We start from the raw sequence: 25,367 nt of genomic DNA, 5'->3' as shown, positions 1-25,367 counted from the left end.
CCTTGTTTTTGCATTTACAGTTTGGTTTTTTGGTTAGTGTTTATATTGTAGTTAGGTTTTGCAATCATTTTCTTGCCAGCCTTGCTGAGTTTTGTTTTTGTCCCTTGGAGAATCCTTTGTTTGTTTCTACTGCTGCTTTTTGAAGTAAAGCTATTTTTGTTACACTTCACCCCTGGCTCCAAGTGTCTCGTATTAAAGGAGCAGTGCTCATATTTGACAATCTACATCTACCTCTCCCTCGTCTCTGTTTGCGTTTGGGTCCTCTGCCAACACAATCCCTAACAGCAGGGTCATTACATTACAGACAGTTTTCTTGTTCGCCCAATAACGTTAACCAAATGAAACCAATGGAAAGAAACACACACGCATCGCCGACACACACACACACGCCAACAAACACATCAACATTCTCCCCCGCCGGACTCACAGGCACAATCAAATAAAAAAAAGAAACATACTTTTCCGGACAGATCATCTGAGCTCCACTGTGTTTAAATCCAAATAATCCTCTGCCATTGTTGTAATATGTCATCTGTTCTCTAGTATTCAGTCTCGTCGTGAAGTTAAATTCTCTCTAGAAGTGAAACTGAAACTTAGCAAGGATAAGTTGTTAAAAGGGCAGTAGGCAAGTGGATGCCTGAACACAGAATGACACCAGTATCACTGACTACCACGGCAAGCCTATAGAAAATGATTCTATTTAATAATAATAATTATCATAAATATAATATATAAATAAAAAAAAATAAAAAAAAAAAATTATATTAATAATAATTATTATAAATATATTTTTTCTGTTGTACCGAACTCGTACCAAACCGTGACCCCAATACCGAGGTACGTACCGAACCGTGACTTCTGTGTACCATTACACCCCTATATATATATATATATATATATATATATATATATATATATATATATATATATATATATATATATATATATACACACAACAAGCAATAGACAGACAGGGGGTTGGGGATGTTACTGGGTTGAGAAACAGTTGCAGGAATCAGTGAGAATGTTCATCAGAGAGTGCTTGAATGCTGACTTAGGCATAAAGGTGACCAGTTTGTGAGATTTCTGTAGGTTGTTCCAGTCACTAGCAGCAGCAGCCCTGAATGAGGTAGAAATTGTAACTTGTGTTCTCCGCTACAGTACGTGTTCTAAATCTGTCCTATCAAAAGAAAAGAAAAAAGTCCCTGTCCAAAGGTTCGTTAGGCGGAAAGGTCAAGTAGAGGAAAAAGGTTCAATTGTTTTAGACAATGTACCATAACGCATCGTCTTCTCCATCTCTCCATGGTTAAATAATAGCAGTGTTGGTCAGATAAAGAGAATCTGTAGAGCTGCTGAACGAAAATGGAGGAAAACCAAGCTCACAGTCCACTGCGATATATATAAGGAAGCCATGACTGCCTATATAGCAAAGAAATACGAGTGGCAAGAAAGGACTATTTTTCTAAGATTATCACAGAGAATGTTGGAAACTCTAGAATATTATTCTCAGCCATCGACCAGCTACTCAACACTGCCCCCACTCCTCCATAGTCATCTGCATCAAAATGTGAAGAACTAGCATTATTCTTCAATAACAAAATAACTTCAATTAGAGCCAGCATTAGTCCTGATACAAACATGGACACCATCAGCAAACCCTGCGAAAAAGTAACCATAGGAAAATGTGCTTGCATTACATCAACTGAGCTTTACAAAACTGTCATGGAATGTAACGCCTCCACTTCCTGTATTGACCCTATACCCACAGCATTTCTTAAGCGAATATTCGAGAGTATTGCAAGTCATGTCCTAAATATTATAAATACATCGCTTCTGACAGGTATTTTCCCAGACGCATTCAAAACAGCTGTCGTAAGACCCTTACTAAAGAAACCCAAACTAGACAGTAATGTATTAACCAACTATAGGCCAATATCCAACCTCCCATTCATCAGCAAGATACTTGAAAAAATTGTCTCAATACAAATAAACTCCTTTCTCAAAGAAAACAACATCATGGAGGAATTTCAATCAGGCTTCAAAACGCACCATAGCACTGAAACTGCTCTTACAAAAATAATTAGTGACCTCAGAATAAACTCTGATGCAAACAAAGTCTCAATTCGGGCGGCTAGGTGGTGCAGTGGGCAAGGCGCTCACCTCCAATGCTGGAGACGCTGGGTTCGAGCCCAGCTCTCCACATTGCTTTCAGTTTGGCTGGTTGTTCGTACTAATACATTTGGCAGTATTAGGGGGTGGGAAACTGATGGGTGGGGATCGGACGTTGTGGACAGCGACTTCTACAGGTCGGTTGGTGCGCCTGCGCAGTAGAATCACGATCGACCATAATATCCTAATAAATCGTCTAGAAAAGTTTGTTGGTCTTTCTGATTATATTAAACTGGTTCAGAACATATATCAAATGGAGAAAATATTACGTCAGGCTTGGAGATCATTCTTCTGAGAAACATGACACCTACTTCGGAGTTCCACAGGGGAGCTGCCTTTGTCCATTATTATTCTCACTATACATGCTGCCACCTGGAGACATCATTAGAAAACACAATGTATGTTTCCATAGTTACGCAGATGACACACAATTGTACATCTCCGCTGAACCAAATGATCACACAGCTATAAACTCCATTTCCGCATGTCTCTTAGCAATAAACAAATGGATGACTAACAACTTCCTAAAATTAAATGAGGGCAAAACTGAAATCCTACTAGTCGGTCCTATAACAAAAAGAGAAATGTTACAGAGCAATATGGGGCAACTGACTCCTTGATGATTGTGGACTTCAGGAGGTCGGGGGTCAAGGACTACAGCCCCCTCAGCATCGACGAGGCACCGGTTGAGAGAGTGAACAGCTTTAAGTACCTCGGAGCCCAGCCCACATATCCGAGGACTTGACATGGACCACACACATTGACAGTGTTGTGAAGAAGGCACGACAACGCCTCTACTTCCTCAGGCGCCTAAGGAAGTTCCAAGTCAGTGAGAAGATCCTTAAGAACTTCTACTCATGTACAATAGAGAGCATACTGACTGGCAACATCACCTCCTGGTTTGGGAATAGCACTGCACAAGACCGAAGCAGACTACAAAGAGTGACACGTTCAGCCGAACGCACAATTGGAGGGGGGCTCCCCACCCTCCAGAACATTTACAACAAGCGGTGCAGGGGTAAGGCTAAGAGAATCATCAAGGACTCCAGCCACCCGAACAACTGCCTCTTTGAACTGCTGCGGTCAGGCAAGCGATACCGGAGTCTCAAGGCGAGCACAGAAAGACTCAGAAGAAGCTTCTATCCCCAGGCCATCAGGCTGCTCAACGAACAATAAACACTATACAACAACCATCAAATGCACACAGCACACACATCCACACGCACACACTCACGTTAAACAAACAAACACACTGCAGCACCCACTCTCCACACTTTAGAACACCTAAACACACTTTATATTTATATTTATTGATAAAGGATTTGCACTACAACTCGTACACCTTACTGTAAATTGTACCTAAATTGTACCTCATCCCATTTTTGCTCTGCACTATATAGTATTGTATATTAGTACACTGCATAGTATATTGTATATTATATGGTAACTCAGTTACGTCTATTCTGCATCGAACATTGTACATATGTCTATACTGAACACTGTGACCTAATTTTTTACTTCTAATTTACATGCTATACTATGTTATTTCATACTTATCTTGTCTAGCACAGTCTCTGGAGCGTAACAGTAAGAAGCATTTTGTATAAAAGTATTCTGTACTTCTGTATGACAACTATTAAAGAAACTTGAAACTTGAACTTGAACTTGGATCAAACCCGAAGTTACAAGTCTTGGTGTTATAATAGACTCAGACCTAAGCTTTAAATCACACATCAACAAGGTGACAAAAACATAATTTTTCCACCTTAGAAACATAGCTAAGGTATGGCTGTTTATAAAGCAAAAAGATGCTGAAAAACGGATCCATGCCTTTATCTCAAGCCGACTTGACTACTGTAATGCACTCCTCACTGGCCTCCCAAAAAGAAACACAGAACGACTCATTCAAAACTCTGCAGCTAGGCTACTAACTAGGCTAGAACCAAGAGGGGAGATACCACATCAGTCCAGTATTAGCTAACCTGGCTACACTGGCTTCCAGTAACATTTAGAATTGATTTCAAGGTCCTCCTCCTTATATACAAAGCACTAAATGGAACAGGACCAAGCTACATTGCAAATTCTCTAGTCAACTATGTGCCTCCTAGAACATTGCGATCATCTACTACTGGTCTATTGAAGGTTCCAAGCCACAGTCTAAGGAAAATCGGGGATGCAGCCTTTGCGAACTATGCACCAAAGTTATGGAACACACTACCTATGGACATTAGGGAAGCTAGATCTCTTAATATTTTCAAAAATAAGCTAAAAACGTACCTCTTCACCTTCTAATACACTCCGCTGTTGATTGTACTGTAGCACTATTTTACTCTGTCGATTCTATTGCATAATTTTACTATCTATTCTATTCTACTATTCTATTGCACTGTATTATTTTACTCTGTCTATTGTTTTTTATTATTATATGTCTGCACTTTATGTGCTCATTTTATGCCTGTCTTTTTTCTGTTGTGAAGCACTTTGAGCTGCAGTTTCTGTATGAAAGGTGCTATACAAATAAAGTGTATTATTATTATTATTATTATTATTATTATTATTATTATTAGTATTAGTATTATTATTATTATTATTATTATTATTATTATTATTATTATTATTATTATTATTATTATTATTATTATTATTATTATTATTATTATTATTATTATTATTATTATTATTATTATTATTATTATTATCTCTCCCCAAAGCTCAACATCCTTATTGAATCGTAGGAGGAGGCAGAACGAGGCAGAACGGTAAAGAGATGAAGTGTTCTCCTCACTCATCCTCCGTCTCCCTCCCTCCCTCCCTCCCTCCCTCCCTCCCTCCCTCCCTCCCTCCCTCCCTCCCTCCCTCCCTCCCTCCCTCCCTCCCTCCCTCCCTCCCTCCCTCCCTCCCTCCCTCCCTCCAGGTGTGCACGCAGCCCCGTGAGTGGAACCAGACGGGCTACAGACACATGGACTGTAACATCAAGGGTCGCCCGTGCTGCATCGGGACCAAGGGCAGGTCAGTGCTACTGCGTCATCGTCCCTACTGCGTCCCTCGAGTCACTTCAAAACAGGACCGTCCCTCGAGTCACTTCAAAACAGGACCGTCCCTCGAGTCACTTCAAAACAGGACCGTCCTCTCAGGAAACGTCACTTTTATTTTGCACATAATCTCACACATATGATGTAGATTGGGCCTTTCCGATGATTATTATTATTATTATTATTGTTACAAAGGATCAGATTAAACCGAATATATATATTTATTGATTGATATATATTGCATAATATTTGTATATCGTTTGATATCCCCTGTATATTCCTTGTACATATACACGGAATATCCCTTTAGCCTAGTACAGACCATAATATTTCATTCTCCTATTGGACAGCGGTCCACAGGCGCCAAGGCCATGCCTCCAAAGTCAGGTTCAAAGTCACCGCCGGGGACATGCCTGGACATGAATGGTATTGCGCAAGGATATGAGACAAGAATAAAGCTGGTACTAGTTTATTCATCTAAGCGTATAAATACGGCGCAGGTGAATACAGAAGTATGTTACCCAATAAGTTGAAGCCTCACCCACGATACGACGTGCGGTGAAGTATGGCCTGTTTGGCCCCAAATAGAGCATTGAGACCGCGTGCGAATTAATAACTGAAGTGTCAGAGTTTGGCGCTATACCGTCGAGTGCGACATATTCTATTAAGTCAGTAATAGTCTATTTGTGTATAGTGTATCGTGCGGCTAAAGTTCTACAGTGACCAGCATCACCAACGTTTTCCTCGTATCAGCTAGAGTGCTTATCCAGGCTGGGCTGCTTTCATGGCGCTTTCACCCGAGGAGCCCTAGACGAGGACCGTGTGGACATGTACACTGGATTATCTACCCGACGACTGCATAGCCCTTTTCGGCTGGATTATATTTGCTTTTGGTCCTGTAATTAATGGAGCGGAAAATCACCGACGCCCACCAGTGTGTGGGATTTACCCTGTGAGGAGCCACGTCGAGTCTGCCCCTCAGAAGCCTGAGGCAGGCTAGCTTTCTTCCCTGTGGAGCTACAGGCTACGGAGAACAGCTGTATTCGTCTGTGGATCAAGATCTTATTGCACCGTCTCCCGTACTCGGAGTCTCCTTATCATCGTTGACCCAGACTCTATTACCGACAGATCCTCTACCCTTGCTGGCTTACAACCGGGGGGACCCTTCCAGTATCTCCCGCTATATATTACTAGTGTACCATATGTTGTGAAGGATCAGATTAAACCGAATATATATATTTATTTATGGATATATATTTAATAGTATTTGTATATCGTTTGATATCCCTTGTATATTCCTTGTACATATACACTGAATATCCCTTTAGTCTACTAACAGCCCATAATAGTTTCATTCTCTCATTGGACAAGAACCTGGCGCCAGCAGCCAAGCCCCTTGGTTCAAGTTCAATCGTGCCGACGAACATGTCGTTACTAGCCCGGTTCCGCGTAGGAATACGTCTGGCGAAATACGAATGGTACTATTTGTTCACAGCGCATATATATATGGCGCAAGTAAAGTAGAACTTTCTTTTAGTCCATTAGTTCTTTACCCTCCAACCTAGTGGCAAGACGTTAAGCCTCACCCACGATACACGTGTGGTGCAGTATGGTCAACTTGGCCTCAGAATGGCATTGAGACATCGTGTGGATTAATAGTTGAATTGTCATAGTTTGGCACTATACCGTCGAGTGGGACGTATTTCTATTAAGTTAATAATAGTCTATTATGTATGGTGCATCGTTCGGTTAGAGTTATAAAGTGAGCAGTACCCCCATCGTTTCCTCGCGTTATCTAGAGTCTTAACCAGGCTGGGCAGACCACGTGTGGTGCTTTCATCCGAGGAGTTCTGGGCCAGGACGAGTGGACCTGCACATTGGATTACCTTACCCGGACGACGGCGAGCCCTACACGGCTTGGATTATCTACTTGCTTTGGGTGCTTTGATTATGCCATGGATAACAGCCAACACTAGTGAGTGTTGGAACTACCCCCCGAGAGGAGTCCAGGTGAGACGGCGCTCTACCCCGAGTGAGGTCGCCTCACGTCTCTTCGTTGTGGACCGGCAGCTACCGTCTACAAGAGGGCCCAGCTGTGTTCATCTGTGGACCAAGGTTCTGTGGGCACCGTGTTCAGCACTCTGAATTCTCCCAAGAAATTGTTGGCCAGATGGGATATCGCCAGCGGCTCTCCTAACCCCCCCCCTACTGACTTACAACCAGCGGGACCCCCCTTTAGTATATCCAGCTATAATCATTTAAGTACCATCGCTATAGTTCCCTAAAGAACCAGGTTGTATACTTGCTTCCTGCGCAACCAGAGATTGGACATTCAATGTTGATTTGCCTACGAATACTCATTTGCCTTACAAGTGCATTCAAATCATAAATGTCATTAAGTGAACGTTGTATATACCCTTTGCTATATAAAATATTCGATTTATACATTTGTGTGGACTTGGTTTCATGGTGGGAAAGTGTTCATCATATCTATATCATGTACTGTGTGGCCAGTAGTTAAAGTACATAATCGGTAGTGGTTTAATGATACCATACTTATCAATACAGTCAGGGAATTGTACCCCTCAGTTACAATTGGTCCTTCGAGCCGGATGGTAACTAGTGTAATATTAATATAGTGTTATTAATATTGAAATGGCCTATGATGAACACTCCACGAAACGGTCCTCCTAACGTAGAACGCCCGCGGCGCAGACGACAGCCACCTCCGTACTTAGAGGATTACGCTGTCAGTCAACTACCTAGCCTTCTACAAACGGTAAACGCGGTAAAAGTAGAAAGTAAAATTATGTCTGACTTTAACGACCAGGTTACCCCGACCACAGAGGCCCTAGTGGGTTCTAATGTAACTGACCAAGCTCACGGTGGGGACCAGGAGGGAGCTGACATGCCTTTACCCCCCGCCAATACCGAAGAAGTAGTCCCCGACCAGCCCCGGGAGGAAGACAACCCTACAGAGAGAGAACTCTGCACGGAAGAAGAGGAGGAGAGCGCCGAGGAAATAGAGCTCCGGGACTCCCCAACGAGTACCGCCAGGAGCGGCTCACCTCTACAACCGTCTTCCCCCAGCGAAGCGGAGAGGATGCTATCACAAGCGTTCCTCGTCAGCCTGACAGCCTCTACCGAACGCGATCGACTCCAGGGTGAACGCGATCGACTTCAGGGTGAACGCGATCGACTCCAGACACAGCAACGGAGCGAAGAAGAGCGCATACGCCTGGAGATGAGACGCCTTCAGACGGAAGAGAATATGGCAAGAGACCGAGCAGACACCCAGCGTGCCGCTGCCGGTGCCCAAAGAGAAACAGAGCGCGACCTCGCTCTCATCCAGCGCGAAACAGAGCGCGACATCGCTTTCATCAAGCGCGAAGCCGAGCGCGACAGACTACAAGCGCAGCTAATGGAGCAGCTGATCACCAAGGCAACACCCTCTCCCTCCGCCAGGGGTTCAAGGAACTCGTCGAGACAACAGTCAAGGGCAGCATCCCCTAACCGAGCAAGCGACCCTGAACTTGACCAACAGACCAAGCCTATACCCCCCGCAGACCCCCTTCCCCGACCGGTCCAAGCGAGACCCAGCTACAAGGAAGGAGCGGCATACACTGCGGAGAAGCTAAATAAACGACTACAGGATCTAGAGGACCTGATAGAAGAAGAAGAGGGAGAGGAGGAGAACCAAGCCCGACGACAGCACAGTACTCCACCGGACCAGGAGGTCCAGTACAGCCCAGGCTATACCCCCGCGGCGCTGCGCTACAGACCCCCGACTCTATTCACGGGTGAGCATGACGCACGACCAGCCCCGAGGAATAGCACCTGGACCAGCGGGCCATGGTACCCTGCCGGTACCAGCCCACAGAGAGGCGCAAGAGGAGACTCGCCTAGGAGGCCTCTCCCCCAACGCTCGCCGATGTATCAGCCATCCACGGCGTCATACATTGCCACACCGACGTTTCCAGACTTCACCTATGAGAATCGAGCACAGTACACGGAGCTCCGGATGTGCTTAGAGACAATGATGGTGGATGTCGCTGATGAACGCCACAAGTATGCAATATTACTGAAGCACCTGAAAGTACCTCGAGCGCACAATATAGCGCTAGCCTATGCCACCTCTACGACCCCATACACCGCGGCTCTAGCAGCGCTGGACCAGAGATATGGACGTATATGGGATTACGTAATCCAAGAGATAAGGCATATTGACCGCCTACCCCCAGCAACAGACAATCGCTCATTAGACGACCTGTCTATAAAAGTGCAGTCCCTGGTAGGGATGCTGGGAGCGCAACGAGAAAAGGGTATGCACGAGCTATACGCCAACTCTAACGTCGAGAGGATTTTAGAGAAGCTGCCACCCGCCAGACAAGAGCGCTTCAGGCGGCAGAGAGACCACCGTGATCCTAACGGTCCCGAACCATCCCTCCTCGATCTAGCCGACTTCCTGGCGAGAGAAGTCAGCAGCTTACGACTGGATACGTTCGTGCGGAGCACACCAAGCTCCAGAGAGGGACCCAGGAGAATAAACGATGGAAGAAGATCGGTGACTGTCATGCACCAATCAGAATCAGTACCGAGCAGTAAGAACCACAGTACCCCCTCGAGAAAAGAGAAGTGGAAGATGGTGTGCCCGTACTGCGAGAAGGAACACTGGCTGTCACAATGTGACCTGTTCACCAAGATGAATGCAGAAGAAGTGAGTCAATGGATAAAGTCCAACAGGCGCTGTTACCGATGTGCGCGCAGTCACATGGCAGCCGAGTGCCGCCTAAAGAAGAGGTGCAGTCGGTGTGACGGAGCCCACCTAGATGTCCTACACGACAGTAACAGAAGAAAGCCTGCACCTGCACCATCGAGCAGCACCAAGGCAAGTGTCATGTACATTGACCCCGCCAGCAGCAGCGGCGCCCAAGTGCTCCTAAAGGTAGTCCGTGTGACATTGAGCTACCAAGATAAAGTCATGGACACTTACGCCGTCCTTGATGAAGGGTCAGAGAAGACCCTTCTGCTCGCGTCCGCTGCGGCCCAGCTGGGACTGCGGGGGAGCGAGAACCAAATGACGATTCGGACAATAAGAAGAGATTTAAAGACGATAAAAGGCGAGAATGTCTCCTTCACTATCGCAGCAAGCGGGCAGCCAGAGCGACGGTATAGGATTACAAATGCTTTCACCAGCCAAGAAATAGGACTATCACAGTACACCTACCCCATCGCCAAGCTGATGGATAAATATGTGCACCTGCGTCAACTACCTATCCCGCTCATAGACGGCGCCACCCCGACCCTGCTGATAGGCTCCGACCATGCAGACCTCATAGTCCCGATAGACCGGGTCCATACAGGACCCCGAGGCTGTCCTGCAGCAGTCGAGACCCGCCTAGGATGGACACTACAAGGCCCCCTCGCTAAATCTCTCAACCGAACAGCAGCCACTAGCTGCCTCCACTCCAGAGTGACAGAAGAAGACACCACTCTCCTGCAGCATGTCGAGAGGCTATGGACATTAGAGACAATGCCCTTTAAGAACGAAAAGAAAGACATTCGTTCTAAAGAAGACATTTACGCCATAAACCTCCTCGAGCAAGGGACAAAGAGAGTCACAGTCGGCGGAGTGATGAGATACGCAACTCCACTCCTGAGGCGAAAGGGAATGCCCACCTTTCACGCAAAGAAAGACGCTACGGAGCGGTATCTATTGAACACAGAGCGGCGCCTAGCCAAAGACCCCGCTCAAGAGAGTGTGTACCGCGCTGAGATTGAGAAGCTAATCACAGCGGGACACGTAAAGAAGATTGACTGGCGACGCCGTGCGCTGCTCCGCGCCTCCCTGATCAAAGGCGGCTTTGATCTCAGGCAGTGGGCCAGCAGCGACCCGCACGTATTGTGCAGCCTCTCCCCCGCGGACAAGGCTGCCAGCAGCGAGACCTGGATGGCGACAATCCCAGGAGAAGCCCAAGAAATGACACTAGGACTAGTCTGGCGCTTCAAAACAGACTCGCTCCACTATAGACACAAACCCCTGACCACGGAGCAGGGAAGGTCGACGGCAATACCGACCACCAGACGGAGTGTGTACAGAACACTCGCCAGACAATATGACCCGTTGGGATGTATTCTACCTTACACCACCAGGGCAAAGATGATTGTACGAGCACTATGGGACAAGGACCAGGGCTGGGACGACCCAATACCCGCACACCTTGCCTCCACATGGAGAGAGTGGGAGACGGAGCTCCGCTCACTCCCAGGCGTCAATATACGCCGCAGCTACTTCCCACCCACAGTGAGGCCAGAGACATGCAAGATGGATCTACACGTCTTCAGTGACGCCTCCGAAGTAGCCTATGGATCGGTGGCCTACTTGCGTGCCCAAGAGAAGGGAGGAGAGATACACACTACTTTCATCCTGGCTCGCTCAAGAATAGCCCCACGAAAGCAACAATCTATCCCGCGTCTAGAGCTCTGCGCAGCCCTAGCAGGAGCGCATCTAGCCACGTTAATCCAACGTGAACTCACCATTCCGGTGCACAGAACAACCTTGTAGTCAGATTCCACGACAGTACTCACATGGATCAAGTCCGATTCATGCAGATACAAAGTCTTCGTGGGAGTCAGAGTCACCGAGATTCAAGAGTTAACAGAAGCAGCGAGCTGGCGGTATGTGGACACCAAACACAACCCAGCTGACGTCATCACCCGGGGAATGTCCCTAGATGACCTCACCCGTCGCAACATCTACAGTGACGGACCAGAGTTCCTCAAGCTCCCGGAAGAAGAGTGGCCTACGCCCACCCCACGGGAAGCAAGTAAAGAGGAGGCTGAGAACAAGAAACCTATGTTCTGTGGACTGAGCACAGTCGCCTCCACAGACCCCAACATAGATGATTGCATTACCCTACAGAGTGCGCAGCTAAAGACATTTCTGCGGCACCACCCAGAGATTCAGCCCACTGCCGACATTTCAGCAGCTGACTACGAAGAAGCAGAACTTCTTCTACTACAACGAGCCCAGAGAGACTCGTTCCCCGACGAGCTAGACTGTCTACAGGGAGGAAAGCCCGTCCCATCAGACAGCAGACTGCTCCACCTGGCACCCGAGAGTGACGCCCATAATCTCATCAGAGTGGGTGGTCGTCTGCGGAGAGCCCCCGATCTACCGGATGACGTTAAGTACCCGATAGTCTTGAACAGCCGACACAAGGTCACAGAGCTAATCATAAAGAAATACGACGAGGATGTACACCACGCAGGAGCAGAGAGAGTCTTCGCGGAGATCAGACGTCGCTATTGGATACTTCAAGGAAGAGAAGCAGTGCGACGCTTCCAGCGAACCTGTCTAGACTGCCGAAAGTGGCGCGCGCAGCCCAGCATACCCCGGATGGCTGACCTACCTCCCTGTCGCCTCCGACTCGGCGACAAGCCATTCCACTCCACAGGCATGGACTGTTTTGGCCCGTTGTATATAAAGAAAGGAAGAGGAACCGAGAAGCGGTGGGGTATTGTATTCAAATGCATGACCACCAGAGCGATACATATCGAACTCCTTTCAACCATGAGCACAGACTCATTCCTTATGGCCTTCCGAAGATTCACATCACGGAAAGGAAAACCGTCTACATTGTTGTCTGATCACGGGACAAACTTCAAAGGCGGAGAAAGAGAGCTGAGAGAGAGCTTCCAAGCTATGGGCCCAGAACTTAAGACCCACCTCGCTCCATCCCAGATTGACTTCCAGTTTAATCCCCCGAATGCACCTCACTTCGGTGGAACTTGGGAACGAGAAGTACGTTCAATAAAGACAGCCCTGTACGCCGTGCTTGGGGCCCAGACCGTGGCGGAAGAAGTCCTAATGACAGTCCTCACGGAGATCGAGGGAGTATTGAACTCAAAGCCCCTCGGTTACGTCTCAAGTGATGTAGCAGATGTCGACCCAGTCACCCCCAACACACTCTTGATGGTGCGGCTGGACCCCGCGCTACCACAGACAATGTACAGGCCTGAAGAAGCGAACGGCCGAAGAATGTGGAGGTACAGTCAAGTATTGGCTGACAAGTTTTGGAACAGCTTCCTACCCCACTATCTACCGTCTCTACAGACCCGCCAGAAATGGGTGAAAGAGAGAGACAATTTGACAGAAGGAACAGTCGTCATGATTATCGACCAGTCACTACCCCGAGCTATGTGGCCGGCTGGCCGCGTAAGCAAAGTGATCACCGGTGCCGACGGAAAGGTCCGAGCAGCCGAAGTGCTCGTCCAAGGGCGGATCTACACCCGACCCGTGGCGAGGCTAATAGAGTTGCCAAGGCTCCCCGAGACTATTGATGACGACCATGACCCCATGACTTTGTGAACTGCCCTACCCCTCACAACAGACATTGAGTAGTGGACAGTGCGGTTAATCTGTCTCTGCTTAGCTAATTAGGTGGGACTAATTAGGAGGCGGCTGTTACAAAGGATCAGATTAAACCGAATATATATATTTATTGATTGATATATATTGCATAATATTTGTATATCGTTTGATATCCCCTGTATATTCCTTGTACATATACACGGAATATCCCTTTAGCCTAGTACAGACCATAATATTTCATTCTCCTATTGGACAGCGGTCCACAGGCGCCAAGGCCATGCCTCCAAAGTCAGGTTCAAAGTCACCGCCGGGGACATGCCTGGACATGAATGGTATTGCGCAAGGATATGAGACAGGAATAAAGCTGGTACTAGTTTATTCATCTAAGCGTATAAATACGGCGCAGGTGAATACAGAAGTATGTTACCCAATAAGTTGAAGCCTCACCCACGATACGACGTGCGGTGAAGTATGGCCTGTTTGGCCCCAAATAGAGCATTGAGACCGCGTGCGAATTAATAACTGAAGTGTCAGAGTTTGGCGCTATACCGTCGAGTGCGACATATTCTATTAAGTCAGTAATAGTCTATTTGTGTATAGTGTATCGTGCGGCTAAAGTTCTACAGTGACCAGCATCACCAACGTTTTCCTCGTATCAGCTAGAGTGCTTATCCAGGCTGGGCTGCTTTCATGGCGCTTTCACCCGAGGAGCCCTAGACGAGGACCGTGTGGACATGTACACTGGATTACACCGACGACTGCATAGCCCTTTTCGGCTGGATTATATTTGCTTTTGGTCCTGTAATTAATGGAGCGGAGAATCGCCGACGCCCACCAGTGTGTGGGATTTACCCTGTGAGGAGCCACGTCGAGTCTGCCCCTCAGAAGCCTGAGGCAGGCTAGCTTTCTTCCCTGTGGAGCTACAGGCTACGGAGAACAGCTGTATTCGTCTGTGGATCAAGATCTTATTGCACCGTCTCCCGTACTCGGAGTCTCCTTATCATCGTTGACCCAGACTCTATTACCGACAGATCCTCTACCCTTGCTGGCTTACAACCGGGGGGACCCTTCCAGTATCTCCCGCTATATATTACTAGTGTACCATAGATATAATTCCCTAAGATTCAGGTTGTATAATTACCTCCTGCGTAACCAGAGAATGGACATTCGTTATTGATTTGCCTACGCACATTCCTTTGCCTTATAAGCGCATTCAAAGTGAAATAGAGAAGTATATTATGTACCTTTTGCTGCAATAAATACTTAATTACAACTTTGTGTGGAACCGATTTCATTGTGGGAAGTGTTCATCATTATATATATCATGTACTGTATGGCCAGTAATTAAAGTGCATAAGACGGTAGTGGTTTAATGATACCATACTTATCAATACAGTCAGGGAATTGTACCCCTCAGTTACAATTATTATTTCTATTATTATTATTATTATTATTATTATTATTATTATTATTATTATTATTATTATTATTATTATTATTATTATTATTATTATTATTATTATTATTATTATTATTATTATTATTATTATTATTATAGATCAAAGAATAGAGATAAGGATTGCAATAGGGATTGTTATTTTTTCATCTACATTTAATTGAGCTGTAATTAACACAACACAAGGATTCAGAGTCCTCTGATGACATCACGGGAGGAGATATTCAAACTCATAACTCAATAACTGTCCAACTAAATGAATGTGTGCAAAACAGTTTAGAGCCTTGGGATATGTGTGAGATTATGTGGATAAAAAGGTTTTTCAGTGAAGTCCCCCTTTTAATATGAGGAGATCACTGGAGCACTTAACCACCAACTGCTCCAGGGGAGAGGATTGTACAGTGTCAGACTGCGGTTTGTTAGATTAGTCTGATTAGCCTGTCGTTGATTGTTATCTTTCCTGTGACAAAATGGCATCCAATGTAATAAAAAAAGTCAACCAACAAACTCGATTCTTGTACCGGATCTCCTCTCTGGTAAACAAGAATACCCTGAAGACTCTGGCAGGAGCACTCATTCAAGGGTACTACGACTATACTTGCACCTCATGGTACCAAAGCACCTCAAAGGCACTAAAAACTAAATTACAAACATCTCAAAACAAACTGGTCAGACTACTGCTTGACCTTACTCCTAGAACCCACCTCACCCCTGCCCACTTTGACAACCTAGGATGGCTTAGAGTAGACGACATAGTACAGCAACTTGCAATGGGCCTGGTCTACAAGATACACTACACGACCAAGGTACCCATGTACATGTCAAAATACTTCCCAAAGGTCAGTGAATACCACGATCACAACACCAGAGGGAGCTCCGCAAATCATGTTAAACCCAGATTCGGCTCAAACAAGGGACTAAACACGTTTCGCAATTATGCCACATCAATGTGGAACGCCCTACCCAAAGCTGTAAAGGAATGTGAATCACTACCCACTTTCAAAAACACTCAAAGAACACCTACGGGAGACTGCAATTCGAAACTGGCCCCTGCAAATGTCCTAACCCAACCCCCACCAATGTACAGTAAATGACCAAGTATGGCTTTGTCAATATTCCAATGTACAGTGTACAGTGTCCCCCACCCACCCCCTATCGTTCAGTGGAATTCTGTCCTCCCACGCACTGACTGGCTAAAACACTGTCTCTATCCCCCGTTTGCATCCGAAATGACGTACGTTGAAAGTCCAGGTTCTATCAGAAAAGGTTGTTTATTTGCATGCACATAGCATCTCGTACAAAATGAAACTAATTGAAAGTCTTTAAAAGTTTAAGAAACTAAATTAATAAAATCTTGGTTGTTGCGTCCTAGCTTGCTAGCTCGCCTCTTCGTGGCTTCCCTTCCCCCTCCCCATCAGGAGGAGGAGGCCTGGGCCCTCATTCATCAACGTGTTCTACGCACAGATCTGTGCTTACCCTGTGCGTACGATCATTTCTAAGCAAAGAGTGGGATTCATCAATTTCAACTTGAACTTGACTTCGTGCTTACATCTACGCACAGTTCAGACCTGGCGTACCTAGCGCCCAGTGGTAGAATATATTATTACAACAAGGAAATGAGCTTCTGTGCATAATAACACTGGCATGTTCTGTACAAACCGTAGTTCATTATAGTTCATTGTAAAATAGCAACAGTAGTGTAATTATGGTCAAAACCCTATAAATAGCATTTGGAATAATAGATCTTTCTCTCAGAATGAATGCAGCATGGTTTATATAGCGTTATCGGAATATACGGGGTGTAGGCTACTGACTGACTGCGCTCCGCGTAGCTTGATTGATTGATTGATTGATTGATTGAAAAGTTTATTAACAGATTGCAGAATGGGTACAGTACAGTACAGCTCAGTACATACAATTGTTAATTGGGGATGCAGACCAACTTTCGTCCTGTTTACATCAGGGTCCCCCATTTTCAATTCATCATAAATCATAAAGCTCAACTCGTTATTATTTTGCGCACAGACCGCCGAAACACGGGAACGTTTTGATTATATTTAAAAGGCTTTACGTTAAACGAAACAAGTGGAATTTCGAAGCTGTAAGCAGAATAAGTCATATGAATATAGTGTTCTTCCCCCTTTTTACTGTACAAGAAAGAATAGAAAACGCATTGCAATGACACCATGCAGATAGTGGACAGACTATATGATGGGATTCAAGTTCGCGTTTTTGTTGCTCATAGGCATGCTGTCAGAGTATGATATCTTAATCAAACATTCTAGAACATTTGTCGTCACAGATCATGTCCTAATGGAACATAGGCTATGGCATGGATCGTGATATTGTGTGGACTGTTATTATTACTGTACACCGGTACCACCCATTGTGACAACAGCCTTGTGAGTCCCGCTGTTACGACCCCTGTGTGTCTAAGGGTAAAGGGCTGTAACATAACAGTTGCTTGACAGAAAAGATGGACCATGTTTGTAAACAACAATGATATTTATTGGATAGATGCAAAGGAAGCACATGTAGCTCAGGGGTGAGCCCAGGCCAAAACAACAAACAAACACCACTATACTCCAAATAAACACAATCTAATCTATGGTAAAAGAGATTACATTACCTAAACTACTCTTACCTAACCAAAACAGGAGAAAACAATGTCCAAAGGAAATGGCAGCTCACCCCATCTGTGCTTCCTGAGAAAGAGAGAAAAACACATTAATTATACAGAAACAAAAGCAGAATATATACAAAAACAAACTATAACTAACAATGCTCTCTCTGTGGCCATACACACACAAGGAAATTATTACTAAGCACCAAAGGCCAATAAACGAAATGCAATACTGTCAAAGTTACAGGTTTACCAAAATCACAACAGGCCTCATGCCAGAGAGAGAGAAAGACTGAAGTGAGAAGCCATGTTTTAACAGGTGTGGGGTGATCCATGATTGGGTGGTGTGGATTGAGTGTTGGAGTCTGGAAAGCCATCCACCAATCCGTGCTGTGTTGCAATAATGGAAGGATTGGCCTGGCAGGGACCAATGGTGAAGGGAACAATGGCTGGAGGGAGGAAACAAAATGGAGAACACACACATGGAGACACACACTGGGGAATATATACATTGGGATGTAACACCCGCACACAAACATGATGGAATTCAAGTTCATGTATTGAAAGGCAGGCTATCATACATGCAGTGAGATTCATTGTTCTTGTATATGCTCTCGTATTATATTGTTTATATAGGCTACCCAATACTGACATCAAAATAGATTGTAGTATGCCTCTAGAAATCATATGCAGCAGGTAGAAAATTGATGGGAGATCCATCGCGATTTGGAATAGAATTGAGGAGAACTTTAATCCGTGGGTATTAATCAAACAACACGGGAAAAGGCAGTCATATTCCAGCGCGGTCTTTATTAGCCGACAACAAAATAGATGCCTCTAAAAATCATATAGCCAATCGAACACAACTAATAAAGGCATTCATATTACAGCACGGTTATAATGACACACAACCAACGCCAAACAGTGGTCAACGAACGGTCTTTATTAGTATTTTGAGCTGTCCAGGCAGAATTGCAGCAATGGTCTTAGGGAGCCGTTGATATCTGACATCACCGTTTACAAGTCTGCCTTTTATTTATCCCATAAATCATAATACGCGATAGTGTCTTCTTGGTTCGACAGCAGTGAATTCTCCGTGGAGTTTCTCAGAGTACCGCTCGGGTCAGTCCATTATTTCACATCCCATGGGGGGTGTTTCCTCACTTTCATGACCATATATGGATAATCATGCACGAGCATTGACGGTAGAACAAAGTTCTACGGAGGAGCGTAGAGCCTGCGTACGCACCGTGTGATGAATCCCGACTTCCCTGTGCGTACACTAGTTCTACATTCCGTGCTTACGTGTGGAAATAGAACATATTCTACGTCCACGTTGATGAATGAGGGCCCTGGTGTCTGCCTGGTGTGGTCGGTCTCGCTATCCAAACTCAACTGGCCCTAATTAGCGAATAAGCTACCACTGTCTTTCTGTCATTTGTTATCTACCCGTCTCATCACCTAGGCAACGTGTCTCTCTCTCTCTCTCTCTCTCTCTCTCTCTCTCTCTCTCTCTCTCTCTCTCTCTCTCTCTCTCTCTCTCACTCACTCTCACGCTCTCTCTCTCTCTCTCTCTCTCTCTCTCTCTCTCTCTCTCTCTTCCCTTGAACAGCTCTGCTACGGGACTCGTTGCTGCTTATCTATTGTTCTGACTTCGTTCACAGCCACAGGCCCTGTGTCTTAGGTTTTAACACACAGGCCATAGCCACCTTTAAACTCCAGTTTAGGGAAAGCCCTGGAAATAGGTATTTAGTCACAATTCATCTTTTTATAAACAACAACAAAAAAAGCCATATCCTTCAGGTTGTACTGGACACTGACTATGTGGCAGACTGACGTGTGTCATGTTCTTCTAGGGAACTAAAGGAGAAGCAAAACGGACGATTCAATAATGTTGGAGGGGGGTTTCTGCAGTGGCTACCATGGTATCTGACTTATGTATTGCTTCAATATTTGTAATGGCACATACATTAAACATTATAATGTATCCTTGTTCCCCCTGTAGGTGTGAGATAACTACCAGAGAGTACTGCTCCTTCATGCATGGCTACTTCCATGAGGAGGCCACACTCTGCTCACAGGTAGATTGAGTGTGTGTGAGTGTGTGTGTCTGTGAGTATGTGTCTGTGAGTGTGTGTGCTCCCTTGCATATCCAGTGATGGTGTGTGTAAAGTGTGTTCTTTTGCATAGCCAGTGAAGGTGTGTGCGTTAGGGATGGGGAAATATATGGAAATTCAATATATCATGATACAAAAACCTGACCATAATATGGGGCAGAAAAACATATTGCGATATAGATTTTATTCTGCCAAATGAGATGACTTGCCTTATCACTTTTACAAGCCCACTGTCACCGATTACACGGTTTGTACAGCAGAGGGTGCAATCATCCATTTTGTATGCAATAAATTAGCTTTGAATCAACTCCCTTAGAAAATGACAGCGTATCATAATCCCTAGTGTGTGTGTGTCAATCAATTGGGAGATCAAGCATTCTGGGAGATCGTGCATTCTGCTCATCCGCTCCCAGTCTGTGGAATGCTCTCCCTGACCACCTGAAAGCTTTTAAAAAGGGCCTCAAAACTCATCTTTTAATAGAGCCTTTTGTTGATTTTTATCCAGTTTTTAGCTCCACACATTTTATGTTCATTTACTAGTTTTAGCCCTTCTTATTTTATGTTCTTTACTCTTTTTTTAGTGTTCTTTTTACTCCTTACTCCTTGCTTATTTTATATTCTTTTTTACTCTCATGCTAGCGTGTTTTTTTTTTACACTGTAGCGCTTTGAGATTTGCTCCACAATTATAAAGCGCCCTACAAATCAAATATATTATTTATTATTACTATTATTGACTGAGCCAGTGAATGGTCTCTCTTTAGATCCACTGTCTGGATGATGTGTGTGGTCTCCTGCCCTTCCTCAACCCTGATGTCCCTAGTGTGTGTGTCCAGGGTTCTCACAAAGTCCTTGAAGTGCTTAACCCTTTCACTGCCACACGACAGAAGGTTAACCCTTTACTATCACACAACCGACGGTCGGGTTAACCTTCTGTGTATTGTCGCAGTGAAAGGGTTAACCGTTTGGTAGTGTGACTGGAGAGATTTAGTAGCGTTTTCTTTTCAAATGTATCCAAGAGTGAAGACCCTAACCATGTCACAAAAGCAGTCATAGTGTATATTTTCATCAATACGTTTGTTTACCAATAGGTTAAAGTGGTATTAGTGAGATTTTATAGTTTATGGAATGTGTTTATAATTTAGCAAATATCCGCCATTTTGAATTAGCTAAACGTCACCGAATGTAGTCATATGAGAAGAGGGCATCAAGAGCTCTCAACGAGCGTTGACATTTTGAAAAACGACATTACCCAGCCGATTCTAGCTTCCTGCAAGCGAATTACTTGTGTATGAATTATTTTTATTTCTCGGGATTCTCTACCACAAAACTGAACGTTATTGGCATAGATTGGAGACACAGTTAATGTGTCTACCTTCTGTGAACATTTAGCAACAATCCGCGTTGCAAACGGATTCAAATTCATATATCCATTATTATAATGGAACTGTACATACAGTAGATTTAATTCACGGTTCTTCAGTGCACGCCTGGAGATACTAAATCCAAATTGAACTCTGCCATTTGAAAGAGATTTGGCCCGATCCATAGATGTTGGCTATAATAAGGTCATTTATAGGCCTGGTATTCTATATTCTATAATAATATTTCAAATTGCATGTGTCCGGATGGCAGAATTCAGTACTGTATCTACAAAACACTATGTTTAATCATCTTTATTTATTTATTTGCATAGATTTTCTGTTCACATGATCTCAAGAAGATCCCTAGATACCAGGAACATGCAAATGGACCTTGTAGAAGTGGAGCAATCTTCCATTTACTTATGTATGTATTTTTAGGCGGATTTTCAGAAAATAGGACTAGGGCTTAACAGGTTAATGTGCTTGATATATATATATAAATTAAAGAAAAAAGTCAAGGCCTGGAATTCCTTAACTCGTTCACTGCCACGCTGTTTTTTCATCTTTTTTTTTTTGATAATCTTTTTTCATTATTATTCACATGAAACAAGACAACACATTAAACACAATCACAATACATAGAACTTCACAAGAAAATAACAAAAACAATAATAATACAGAATAACAATTTATACAGACAAAGAGAAAAGAAAACAGAGTTCAACCTTCTAAATTTTAAATCCAAGGGGTACTATCCAATAAATGGTCTTTCCCAGTGTTCAGCTCCGATTCCCGGCTGTGTGACCCTATATTAATAAAACGTACATCTCCAATTCAACACAAGGACCACTTTTTGAGAACACGACCCGAAAACAGAGCAATGAACCTTCATGACAAAACAAAAACCTGTAGAGGTGTTCCATAGACTCACAGAGACCGTGTAAAAGTGACCAAACAGTGAAGAAATAGTTAAATAGCTGCCCCCCCATAAAATCCCCAGCTAAACTCAAGAGGACAAGACAAAAGACAAGACAGACAAAACATGTCCTCCTCCCCCTCCCAAGAGACCCCCGGACTCACCCGAACACGCACCTCGACCCCGCTCAGCCGCACACGGCGGTCCTGACCTTTTCGGCTGCTGCAAACCACAGGTCAATACCTGCCTGTCCCACCCCAATCACCCGCGCCGTGGATATCTCAAGATAAATCACATCCAATAGTGTTAGGGACCAGTTAATCACTGTAAGCTTCTCAGGCTCCTTCCATCTCATTGCTATTAGCTTCTTCGCTGCTGTGACACCCGCTAGGACAACCCTTTTTAGTTGAACGGACTCAGGTAGTGTCGTTATATCGTTCAGGAGTAGCGTAACAGCTGTGAATGGGATAGTTAAGCCACACAGATCTGACAGTTTGTCCGTTATTGACCTCCAGAAGCGGGCCACTGGTGGGCAATCCCAATACATATGCATATAAGTGCCAGTGGCCTTTTGAGAGCACAAAGTGCACCGAGAGTCGGTTATCAGTCCCATAGCAAATAGCTTCCTAGGTGTAAGATAGGTCCTATGAATATAATTAAAATTAATTTGCTGGTGATTGGGGTTGCGGGAAGATAATGCCACATTTGCCCAAACATCATCCCAGTCAAACTCGGGGTCCAACTCCGGGATATCCACCGCCAGATTGTATCCAATGATACATTTTTATACGTGGATTGAATTAAGAGCGTATAAAAGTCTGAGACAAACCCTCTGGAGGTCGTCCTGTCCACTATGAGCGGGTGTGGGTGCAAAGCTTGAGCCCACGGCACGCCATGCGCCCTCAGCGCTGACCTTAGTTGAAGGTAAAGAAAAAAGGACTCGCCAGGAAGATCATAAAATTCTCTTAAGTCCTGAAACGCACAGAGGCCGTTCTTATCATAAATATCCTCCAGAGTATGAACTCCCCTCCTCTGCCATTGAGGAATATTAACCGGCTTGTGCCCAACAAGTAATAGCTGGTTATTAAAAATTGGAGAGTCCAGGTGCCATGGGCATTTAACCCCACACGACCTCTGTACATTACGCCACGTTTGGATCATGTGAGTTATGATCGGTCCATACCTCAGCCGGCATTTCGAAATAGAGACAGTGGAGTACACCACATCCTGCAATCTTAGTGGTGAGACCGCCGCCGCTTCTAAGGAGCGCCAAGATACAGCATTTACAGGGTCTAGCCAACACATCAGAGGTCTCAGTGAGAAGGACCAGAAATAAAGCTTAAAATCAGTGATTGCGAGGCCCCCATCTTGTTTCCTACGTTGAGTAGTAGCTCTTTTGATTCTCTGGCGTTTGTTATTCCAGATAAATTTAGATACCATCGATTGTACCTTGCGCCAGTGGTCTATTGGAGGGGGCAGGGGGAGCATTGAGCTAACAAAATGTATCCTAGGCAGAATGTTCATTTTGATTATGGAAGCTCGGGCTTGTAGGGAGTTAGGAAGGGACGACCATCTGTCTAGATCCTGGCGTATTTTATCATAAGTACCCGTGAAGTTGTACTTAGTAGTTTGACTCAGCGTGGGGAATATCTCTATACCTAAGTATTTAAAATGTTCCACTATGGGGATATCAGCTGGTAGTCGCACCGCCTTGGCCAGCTCATTAAGAGGTAGGCCGGCTGATTTGTTCCAGTTAATCTTAAAGCCTGACAATTTACCAAAGTCGTCGATTATTTCCAATAATTTTGTGGCCGACCGGGAAGGGTCATCCATAAAAATCAGTAGGTCATCCGCATAGAGAGCAATTTTGTGTGGTGTATTATTGATCATTATGGGGACGATGTCCTCTGATTGCCTAATAAATTGGGCCAATGGTTTGAGGGAAAGCGCGAATAGTCCCGGGCTCAGAGGACAACCCTGTCTAGAAGATCTGGAGACTGGGAAAAGTGTGGAACAGTTTTTGCCTGTCAGTATCATTGCCGACGGCGAGGCATACAGGACTTTAATCATATGAATAAAATTCTTTCCCAGACCTGTAACTGAGGGGTACAATTCCCTGACTGTATTGAGAGTATGGTATATTAAACCACTACTTAGTTATGTACTTTAATTACTGGCCATACAGTACATGAATATATATGGTGAACACCCACACAAGAATACGGCAATGACACATAAAGTTCTATTTAGAGGGTATTTATTATTATCAGAGCAAGCAACGTTAGGTTACAGATTGAGAATTATACTCGCGCTTGTAAGGCGAAGAACACACGTAAAGTAGGTCAAGAGCGTAAGTCAATGAGAATAGTAAGATGGGTCTAAACTGTGGCATAGCAATTACATAAGGCACACTAGTACCAGCTGGAGACACTGGGGGGTTCCCTCCGGGTGTAAGCCGGCAGGGTAGAGGAATGTTCGGGTGCAAAGTCTGGGTCAACGAGGAATAACGAGGTTCCAGATACAGGAACCAGTGCAGTACTCCCTTGATCGGTAGACAAAGCAACAGCTATAATCCAGTATGCTCGACAGCATGGATGAAAGCCAGCCAGCCTCCTCCTAGAGGCGGGCTTGAGGGATGCTCCTCACGGGGGTAGATCCCACACGATAGTGGGGTAGACGGTTCTCTGCTCCAGCAGTCACGGTACCAAAGCAATATAATCCAACCAGAAAAGGTTCTGCAGTCGCCGGTGTAGGTTCTCCGGTGTACATATCCAACGGTTCTCGTCTAGGACTCCTCGGGTGGGGGCACGAGTTTAGGCCGCCCAGCCTGGATAAGTGCACTAGCTATATACACGACGAACCGGTGGTAATGCTGGTCACTGAAGAACGGTAGCCGCACGATACACTATAAATGATAGACTATTACTTCACATTAGAATAAGTCAAACTCAGCGATACTGCGTTAAACTCTGACACTTTAGCAATCTATTCGCACGCGGTTCTCAAGGCTCTATTCAGAGGCAAAGTTGCCCACTTCACGGCACGTTGTCTCGTGGTGAAGGCTTTACTAGTAATGAACGAATAAGTGCTGCTGTGTACACCTGCGCCGTATTTATACGTAAGGTGAATTATCTAGTGCCAACCTCAGTTCTGTCTCGTATTACTGCGCAAACCTGGACATGTTGAGACATGCCTTGGCGTTGCCTTTGAACTTGCCGTTGGGGGTATGGTCGTTGGCGCCTAGGGGTCGCTGTCCAATAGGAGAGCGAATATTATGGTCTGGTTTGTACGCAGGTAAAGGGATATTCCGTGTATATA

At 45.0% G+C, this 25,367-nt stretch overlaps 1 protein-coding gene across 1 annotated transcript in view; it reads left to right on the top strand.

Annotated features, from left to right (window-relative positions):
* LOC311231773 (inactive rhomboid protein 2-like) overlaps nucleotides 1-25,367 on the top strand; it is a gene marked incomplete at both ends in the record, with an annotated part of 188,154 nt that overhangs the window by 108,742 nt on the left and 54,045 nt on the right. The window contains 2 exons of the mRNA XM_084318401.1: nucleotides 5,084-5,178; nucleotides 19,660-19,735. Coding sequence (XP_084174527.1) covers nucleotides 5,084-5,178; nucleotides 19,660-19,735 — 171 coding nt within the window. The remainder of the gene's footprint in view (nucleotides 1-5,083; nucleotides 5,179-19,659; nucleotides 19,736-25,367) is intronic.

This window comes from Notolepis coatsorum (genome assembly GCF_963971535.1).
Source record: "Notolepis coatsorum genome assembly, chromosome: 7".
Lineage (NCBI taxonomy): Eukaryota > Metazoa > Chordata > Actinopteri > Aulopiformes > Paralepididae > Notolepis > Notolepis coatsorum.
Note: the sequence above shows the minus strand (reverse complement) of the source record. Positions and strands in the feature narration are given on the sequence as shown.